This window comes from Sinocyclocheilus grahami, unplaced genomic scaffold (assembly GCF_001515645.1).
Source record: "Sinocyclocheilus grahami isolate Dianchi unplaced genomic scaffold, SAMN03320097.WGS_v1.1 scaffold1692.1, whole genome shotgun sequence".
NCBI lineage: Eukaryota > Metazoa > Chordata > Actinopteri > Cypriniformes > Cyprinidae > Sinocyclocheilus > Sinocyclocheilus grahami.
The window spans coordinates 234,759-245,283 of NW_015506871.1; the positions used below are offsets into that span (position 1 = coordinate 234,759).

General features: G+C 33.9%; 1 protein-coding gene across 3 annotated transcripts in view; it reads left to right on the forward strand.

Annotated features, from left to right (window-relative positions):
* LOC107572077 (kelch-like protein 29) overlaps positions 1-10,525 on the forward strand; it is a 209,779-nt gene that overhangs the window by 179,989 nt on the left and 19,265 nt on the right. Inside the window, exon 10 of one of the 3 annotated variants that reach the window (XM_016258481.1) lies at positions 2,702-2,772. The exons of the other annotated variants lie outside the window; for them this stretch is intronic. Coding sequence (XP_016113967.1) covers positions 2,702-2,726 — 25 coding nt within the window. The 3' untranslated portion in view covers positions 2,727-2,772. Of the gene's footprint in view, positions 1-2,701; positions 2,773-10,525 lie in introns of those variants that run through there. 3 annotated transcript variants of the gene reach the window in all.

Genomic DNA, 10,525 nt, shown 5'->3' on the forward strand with positions numbered 1-10,525 from the left:
ACTTAAGTGTTTAAAGTATGCTGACATTAGATAATTTAATAAATATGATGAATTAGTTATATATAAAATAATTAATTATATTACTTAAAAGTAGGGCGCAATTTAATAGATTAATATTAATGTTTTTTTTGTTTTGCCTGTAACTTGAATTGTGCATAACTTGGAAATGAATAAATTCATGTTAGAATAAAAGAATTGCTTGGAAATTAATAAATGTTTGTCTTGGCAGAAAATTACCAGTACATTCTTTTTACAGTGTATATAATGTAATGTTTAAAATATGCATGTGTAATCATGCATCCTGAAAATATGACATAAATGGGATTTATAACTTGTTCCTAATGAATTGTAAGTTTTTTTTTTTGTTTTTTTATTTGCTTTCTTTACTGGTAAAAATATATAAAGTCAAAATAAATGCACTTGAAATGCAACACTGAAAATCAAAACATATTCATGTGTGTTTGAACAGCTTGTATCTTGAATGTAAGTGTTTTGTCTTCTTGCAATGGCAGATTTAATGATACTTCATATTGTATGCTGCGTTGTTTCTAATGCACATTTCATTTGTTTAAAGGATTTGAGGCAGTTTAACTGCAAAATAAGAACAGGAGTTTTTGCAAAGTGTATATACAGTAGTGCACATAGTAAAATGTACTTTGTTGTTTTGTTGATGGAGACGCTTCACTGGTAGTCCCATGACAGTTATACATTGAGGCTGTACTTTATTAGACACCATCACAGGTGTGACAAATGAATGGATGGCCAGCAACCTTACGGCCCGATCTCATACCTGCTGGCCTCAGAAAAGCTTTACCTCTCTGCTCCCGTTCTCCCGGCTCCTCAGCCCCGGCTCCATACGTGTGACCGCAGGCAGCGTTCGATCGCCAGCCTCCTGGAGCGAAGTGCTCGGCGGGGCGCTCGCTCCCTCCGACTCAGTTCGCTGAGCTCGTGGCCAGAAAAAGCTTCATCTTCTTCCATCATCTCAGAAAGGGGCATATTTAGTCCTGGTGGGTATCTAATGAGAGGAATCTGGGCCTCTCATGGAATATGCTTTTGTTGCATCCCAAAAGAGGAACTTGTAAATTTCTCGAGGCATTGAATTAAGATTGGAAGAGTATTCAGCCAACTTCATGTTTATTGTCATATTGATTATCAGCAGGTACAGATTAAACAGATATTTGAAACAAATATTTAAATTTATGTTTGTGATTAACATACATTGATACACTGTATTAAATCTGTGTATGTTTGTGTGTCTGTATGTATGTGTGTGTGTATATATATATATATATATATATATATATATATATATATATATATATATATACAGTATATATGTGTGTGTGTGTGTGGCCAAACATACATCAGTGTGTGTAAAATATATATTTGATTTATCAAAACATCTTCATTGTTTGATTGATTTGGTTGGTTAGTCAGTTGTTAGCATATATATATATATATATATATATGCTGAATGAATGAGTGAGTGAGTTAACATCATTGTCTGTGTTTGATGCTTCTGGCATTTCATATTCAACAGTTTTTGTAAATCATAATGCAGCTGATATCATCATTGGATCATTACATATTGTCATATTGTAGCTGATTCTGAATTAAGTTGGAGGCTTGTTTAAATCATGGCACTGACAACAGCAAAAACATTGAACCTGTTTGTTGACTTTGTGGTCAAAGTTTCTTTCCACGCCGATAATAAGCAGCAGATATTGCACAAGACACTTAAGGGGGTCTGAATACTTTCCGTACCCACTGTATATGCTGAATGAATGAGTGAGTTAACATCATTGTCTGTGTTTGATGCTTCTGGCATTTCATATTCAACAGTTTTTGTAAATCATAATGCAGCTGATATCATCATTGGATCATTACATATTGTCATATTGTAGCTGATTCTGAATTAAGTTGGAGGCTTGTTTAAATCATGGCACTGACAACAGCAAAAACATTGAACCTGTTTGTTGACTTTGTGGTCAAAGTTTCTTTCCACGCCGATAATAAGCAGCAGATATTGCACAAGACACACAAACTCAGAATATACAGTTGTGCTGGAGGTATTTGTTGGTGAGGAATTTGTGGTGCTTGTGAAACTCTTTTAATAAGACACGATTCCATCAGCCTCACAAACGCGGGCAAATCCAGCAACTCTATTTTATCGAAGCAGAACTGCCTGTTCACCTCTAAACAAACCCGGCGAGTCGCTCCCATTAAACTTTCATCAGTGCACACAGTTCACACCGGACACAGAAAGACCAAACTCTTGAGTCTGACAGCAGAGCAGATTCGAATATTTGGCCATGCCTGAGGTTAGTGGGAACTTTTTAGCTTTCGCCTCAGTAAAATTGCGAGGTTTACTTCATGAAAAAAGACACAAAACAGATAAAAGGTTTCAAAAAGTGTATAATTCTCCCTTTATTTGGTCAAAGTACGACCTCATGCGTGTTCACAGAGGCCCTGAATATTCACTGACCCCAGATCAGCCGTCACTTCTGCAGTCATGTGTGCTGTGACGGCGATATATATTTCGGCTGCACCTAAGGAGGGTATTAGGTTGGTGGAAGTAATGGATGTCTGAGCGAGACTGTGTACCATCAGCCAGATAAATGACTGGCTGATGGTTTGGGAGATTTCCAAGTTGCACCAGCAGGCAACTCATTTCTCTTGTTCCTTCCTGCTTTCCCTCCAGCTGTGGAAAGCCGAGGGTTTGCTGACGGAAGATACGGCTCGTGCTGGAGAAACAGGGACTGAGACAACAGCATGATGAATTTCCTCTGGGAGATATGCGGGTTGTGATGTCATGAAATATTTGATTCTATAAATATTTGATTCTGTGATTTTATAAATGAATAGTTCGTGTGATGTATTGGTGTGGAGATCAGGTTTGTAGTAAAGGTTTGGCTCATTTACATGAAATTCCGAAATAATTCAGTAAATAATCCTTTTAAAAGGACTTTGAGTTTCTGCTTTTTGACATAGAATTATTCTCAGTATTACACAGTGGTTTGAGGGAGCAATTATACTGGCTGACCTATTCAAGAGCTCAAATTAACTTAAATGGCATGTTTAATTTAACTTCATTTTGCGGGATTTTGTGCAAACAAGTGTGACTTGGTTAGTCTTGTGGGACAGATTTTGCTTTAAATATGAGAAGCTTGGGTGTTTTCATGTTACAGATATTTTTTTTATTATTTGTTAAAGGAAAAAATTCCATCTTTTATACAGCAAGGATGCAATAAATCAATAAATTGAACAAAAAGCACAGTAAAGACATTTCAAAAATGTTATTTCTATTTGAAATAAATGCTGTTTTTTATTTTATACATTTTAAAGTTACCATTTCTATTCAGTTCTAATAATATATAAAATAATTGTACTTGTGCGTATAAGTGCATAAAATATATTTGATCAGAAATATTACTAATATTTAATAATTTTATATATAAAAACCTATTCAAATATACTGTTTAAATATTATATATTACAAATTGTATTATTTTTATTATATGGATTTCATGTGACACTGAAGACTGGAGTAAGGATGCTGAAAATTCAGCTAAATTATGTTTTAAAATCTATTCAAATAGAAAAGTTATTTTAAATTGTAATAATATTTCACAATATTACTGTTTATTTACTGTATGCTTGATCAAGTAAATGCAGCCTCTGTGACCACTTTCAAAAACATTACTAAAATTTAATTTATTTCGAACTTTTGACTGTGATGTGATTACCATTCGAACCTGTGATGAGTATGTGATGGATGACAGTAATGTTGCCAAGACAGAAGTTATGTCACAGATAAAAGTGATATAATGTACAGCTGAGTCTTTCTTTAAAGAAGACCACAGACAGCAGTGAAAGACGGCTGTGTCTCATTAAAGACACCAAACACACAGTCACAGGCTGTTCTTTTGCCGTCGTCTCCGTCTGTGGATCCTGTGCCGACTCCGCCAGCAGCACTCGGGTGTACAGTATGGTAAGCACCGCTTCATTCAGCACATAATGAAAAGGGAAGCGCGGGCGGGTAATGAAGTCTTAGGCGAGCTTCCGTGGCCGCTCGCGCCGTGAGCTTTGGTAATTGGCGCATGACCTACTCCGCCGTCGAGTTGTAATGTCACAATTTGTGTGTGATGCACAAATCCAATTAAGTCGGAGTGCTGTGCGGAGTTCTCCTGATGGAGGCTCAAGGTGCCCTCTGCAGCGATACTGTGTGTGCAGACGCCACTGGTAGCCTGGAAGAGCCACATCACAAATTGGTGAGATCAGAGAGATTATTAGACATATCTGTGTGGGCTGATCGTGCCGGCCCTTTAAGAGCAGATTAGATGAAGTTAACAGATGAAATGAACATCTCATGCATACTGCAAACAGAACTAAAAAGCAGATTGTTATCCACCAGGATGCAATAAAGTGTTTAAAAGACGTTAAGATAGGAGGAAGTAGTCAGTGGATTTAACATTTGTACACCAAGGCTTGGAAAGATAATGAGTTTTGTTTGAAGCACTTAATTAAGGCAAGTCCAAATGGAACACTAGTCAGCAAAATCAAGGAAAAATCACAGTTACTCACCAGGAGCTAAAAGATAGTACATAGAATATTAGTCTGTAAAATTTTATTTTTTAAGCACATAGTATATGCGTGCTGAATTTAAATAAATGTAATTAAATTAGAGTTGGACTTAATCTATTAACTATGTTAGGTCCTTGAGACCTTTTTTTTTGCATTAATTTATATAGATTAAACATTTCAAAGAACACGCTATATATTTTAAAGACGCATATATTTGTCTTTTAAAGAAACATTACTATGTCTAGGCAAGGAGGATGTTGATTTATAAAATAAATATTTTATTTATTTTGTGAGTGAATAGATGAGTTAACATTATTATGTCCAGACAGGAATATGTTGATTTATAAAATATATTTATTTAATTTTATTTGGGTGATGAGTTAACATTACTATGTCCATTAATATGTGGATTTAAAAAAATATATTTTATTTTATTATTTTATTTTTCAAATGAGTTAACATTACTGTCCATTAATGTTGATTTAAAAATAGTTTATATTTTATTGATTTGATTTGTGAGTGAAAAGGTGTCATTTCTGTCCAATAAACTGAAAAAAAAAAAAATCGTTTGTGTATCAGTTTCAGTAAATTTGAATGATTTGACGTAATAGATATTCATTGGTGTAAATATGTTTGTTATTTTGCATCAGATTTTTGGTTCATTTCATTGAGAAATAAGCACAGGCTTCAGCTCCAATATTTATTTCAGTGTTCATTCTGTCCTTGATTATCTCTCTAGAGTTTAAAAGGCCACTAAATCGGCCAAAGCATGAAATGTCCTAAGTTGCATTACAGGCGTTGTTCTGCTTTTTTCTGAATCATTTTTCTGGCCCATGATCATGTTTATGTTTTCTTCTGTAAGGCAGGTATTCTTGCTTGATTCTGAAGGTTATTTGCTTCTGTAAGTGAATGCAGTGTGACACTGTAAGAATAATAAGTATGCACAGAGGCTACTTTTGTCAGAAGTTTTTATTTTGCTTTTGTACGTTTGATATTTAAACCAGAACTTTGATGAATAATTAAAAAGTGTATAAATAAATTAAATAATGAACCAATGTAAGTTACATATCACCTTTGGAGCCTGTTAATTTATTGATATGACACTGATTTCTGTCAATATTCTTGACCAAAGTGTAGAAGCTCTAAAGAATTAATTTGGAGACAGTGATGAAGCTATTAGCAGCGCAGCAGATAACACACACCGTAATTAAGATGTTCAGAGACGCTCTGTGCTCGGCTTGATATCCTTTGCATTTTTAAATTACTTTGCTCTTTGCACTTTGGTTTTAGTTTAATGAACAGTTTTCCATTTACCATTTTTTTCAGTTTCTCTAGGCATTTCTAGATTTGATCTGATTCCAGAAGTCATGATCCTATTCCAAAATGATTCTTTGACATTTTTATTTTAATTATTCAGTTGTGCGTTTATATATATTTAAGGTCTGTTTTACATTGAAAGAAGAGGAAAATTGGAGGAAGAGGAAATGTTAAATATTCTCATATATATATATGTACTGTATATACAGGCCTAAAATTAACACTCACCAAGTTGGCGAGTATATGTAACAGTTTCAATGTACAACTACGTACATTGAAACCCTGTAAGGGTACAACTTACGAATTATAACAATGCAATGAAGTGAAAACAACAGCCAGTTTTTAAAGAGATTCGCTGTTTCTGATGATCTGTTTCAAGATCATCGTGATTAGCTGTTCTGTCATAAGTGACACGAGCGAATCGAATAGGCCTAACAGGATACAAACGAACTGATAAGGTCAGAGCGGTGTGATGGCCAGCTTGTCCCTAGACACGTAATAACTTTTACCTGAGAAGATATTGCTGCTTCATTTCGGAAGATTAACTTTTCCCTTCTTTATTCTTCATAACCCGAGAATGCGGCGACACATACCTGGGGTTATGCAGTGAAGTATATTTTGAAAGGCTGCGCGTTCGGCTGTACACATACGCTGAGCCGCTTCAGACAGCTCACCAGTAGCGCTTCAACGCACGAAAACACACACAATTCTGTCAAAATGCGCGGTTTTGGCAAGTTACCTTGTAAACGTAGTCTTAAATGAGTTATAAAGTCTTAAATGACCGTAAAGAATTGGGAGAAAATCGGATGTGTGTCAGATCTGTGTCATATGCATCAGGTTTTAAAGAGACAGCGCTGATTTTAAAGGGGTCATATGATGCGATTTCAAGTTTTCCTTTCTCTTTGGAGTGTTACAAGCTTATGGTAAGGCGATTACATTTCCGACTAGTGCTTGTGGTGTTCGAACCAATCACAATGCACTGAGTCAGCTGGCCAATCAGAGCAGACTGCACTTGTCGGAAGGAGGGACTTTGTAGAAAACGAAGCGTTTGAGAGAGGCGGGGCATAGAGGACCAACAATAATGTACAGTATTTGAAAAATAATGTGTTTTTTGAACATTAAAGCATGTCAACATATTCTGTTACACTAAATAATGATCTTTAAAAAAGCATCATATGACCCCTTTAAAGTGAAACCTGCTGAGGTCTGTCAGTTGATGTAAATCAAAGAACAAAAGAAAAAGAGAAATCCTTGGACTGTTCTAGTCGCTGATTGACTTTTATAGCTTGAATAAAGATTAAGATGTATAGTTTATGCATATATAATATAGTTTATGTGAAGATTGTTTTAAAATCACTTAAATTTAAAGTTATATATTTTAGAGCCTATTAAATGTTAAAAATAATGGATTTAAATTATACTGTAATGTTGAATGGCTATAATTAATAGGGAAAATTGAGGGAAAATGCACCAGCAGGACAAATTAAAAACAGTGTAAATATGTTTAGTTATTGTAATTGCCTGCTTTTGCAAAAAGAGTTTCATGGCCGGTAAAAAAAATTTTGGCCGGTAAATTTTATCATGTCACCGGCCATTGGCAGATGTGGCAAAAAGTTAGTTTTAGGCCCTGTGTGTGTGTGTGTATGTGTGTGTGTGTGTGTGTGGGTGTGTATGTATATATATATATATATATATATCATTTATGAATTGTTCTGTTGTGCATTTTTATATATTTAAGTTCTGGTATTACACTGAAAAAAAAAAAGAAACAGTTTTCAGTAAATTTCACAATGAATTATGACGAAATGGCAAGTAACACACTGAATTAAATGCAGAATTTTGAGGTAGAAAGACCTAAATATTATTTACTTGTAAAAACAAAACACCTTGTTATATTTATATTTTTACAGTGTAGTAATTGCAGTTTTGTCTTTATTTCATAACATGTCTTATTATTATTTTGAGATGTTTACAATTTTTTCTAACCATATTTAAGTCTGATGAAACATCAGAACAGCTGTCACATTCAAAGTGACGGTATTAAACTTGACACTGATAGTCTACAATAAACAACTGCACATTTAGCAAGGGACTCAGTCCTGGCATTCATCTCTAGATCTTTAATAGCTTGTGTCGCAGCAGTTCCTCGAGACGGGCAAACTGCTGTAAAAGGAACTTTATCTATAGACTGTCCAACCGGATGACCTTTAAAAAGACCTCAGGACGTAAAGGTCGCCTCTTTTCTGAAGAGAATTGGCGAGTTGTATTTTATTGTTGCAGGAGCAGGACTATGACGCGGCTGTCATCCCACACAATTAACCTCTGAGCCCGGTGACAGGTTCAGCATTTGAAGCCGGACGAACGCAGAGAAGCCTGTCACAGAGCTCAGACACAACCCAGTCTTTCCCCAGCCATTCTCTGCAGAAACCAAAGCCAAACATGTTGAGACAGTGCTGTGAGCGATATTCACCTCACTGCAGCCCAACGCATCCACACTGCAGCCATTCACTGCTTAACACGTTTGCTGTGCTGATTACCTCACAATAAATAATACAGAAGTTTAACTGCAGTGTGAGGAAGCTGAAGCCTTCAGTGATGTCTCTGTGAGGGGCCGTAACCTCAATTACAAAGCGCTTTAGCCTGCGTGAAACAAGATTCAGACTGCAAATTAAGTCCATCAAATGCTGTTTATTTATTGTGTCGGGCCACAAAGGGTGAGCGAATGTCTTTTTCTGCCATCGAAATGCTTCTTTTCAAAAAACACAGATTCTGTTTTAATGCATTTACCTCTCAGAATAGAGCTGCAGGCAGGATTGTCATTGTACAGAACAGGGGTTTATTGTTCATTTAAAGTAAGAAACTTTGCTTTAAACAATTTCAGCTTACCAAAATGTTTCAAATCAAGTAATTGTAGGCCTAAAATTAACAACACATGATAACATAAGTGAACTAAAAATTAATTAAAATTAGTATGAAACTATATTATATTATATTATATAGATGACAGTATATTCATATTTAATTTTTTCTTTGATCAAAATCCACATAAGTTACATATATATATATTCACTGCTGTTTGGAGTTAGCTTGACAACTATACCTGAAATAAAATGAGTTTAAGTTAGTACTAAAAAAACGCTAAAACCGAAATAAAGCTAAATAGAAATCTCCAAAAATTAAATAAATAAATGCCAGATGCACATAACAAAATTACTAAAACTAAAATTGAAATGAAAATCTAATAAGATTTTAGAAGATTTTAGAAGTGTCGTCTTGGCAATTTCAATTAAAACTTAGAAAACACTCCAAAAACTGTTTTATACATTTCAAAAAAAAAAAAATTATAAATGCTGCCTTGGCAAATAAGTGAAATAAAATGAGTTTAGGTTAGTGCTGTATTTACTAAAACTGAAATGAAAATTTAAAAAAGAACAAAATATTTAAAAAAAAAATAAATAAAAGCTAAAGGTAAAAGTAAAATTGCAATATTGTAATAGTATATAATTATTATTGATATATTATAGAATTCAGTATAATCACGTATAATTAAGTACTACTAATAAAACAATTGCTTTTATATAAATGAAATTGTATTGCTATTTGATATCTACTTCATTTGATCAGAATCCACATGAGAGCAGAACATTATGTGGATAATAATATATTCACAGCTGTTTTGACTGCAGTTAATTTCTGATAAGAAAGTTAAAAATGCATTTGTTAGATTAACTCCTTTTATGTTAACTCCATATTAGTTTTTTTTGTACATGCTAGATGCCATGTATTATTTTCTAATAACAAAGACTTTGACCTTGTGTTATATCCTTGGCAAGTTGAGATGAATCTTGTTTTATTGTCCAAAATAAAAAGAAACATTCTCGCTGTAAATGAAATAGTTTTGAAACTATGAAATGTGTTGAATTCTACATATATATATATATATATATATATATAAAGCTATAAACCACGAGAGACTGTTACAGTGATTTTACCCCAGAAAAGAGTGTAATTAGGCATGACGTGAAGCTGAAACCCCTCTTAACTGCTGTAAAATCATTAGAATGGCCTCTTGAGGCTCATTTCTTTTATAAAACGGCAACAACAGTCAAATGAAAGATGGTAATAATTATGAATTAAATGCATTCATAGCTAGATGTTTGCATTTCCTCAAAGTTATGTGAACTGTGCTTGCTGTGCGGTTGCCAAGTGTTGCTATGCAGATTCCAGAGTGTTCTATGGATCTCATGCAGAGTTATTACTGAGAACTAAATCTAAAATTAATCAAATGTGTTTTTGCTCATTGAAATAAAGCTAAAATAAAATATAAATGTTCAATGAAAAATTTGAACAAGAATGAGAAATGTTGCCTTGGCAACTAACTGAAATTAAGTTAAAGTACTAAAATTACTAAAAGTAAAAACTGGAAAAAAAACAATATTGGCATAAGCACATAAAATTACAAAAACTAAAATTTAAATGAAAACGTTCTATACATTTTTTTTCAATATAAATATTAAAGGGGTCATATGATGCTTTTTTAAAGATCATTATTTTGTGTATTTGTTGTAACAGAATATGTTGACATGCTTTAATGTTCAAAAAACACATTATTTTCCAAATACTG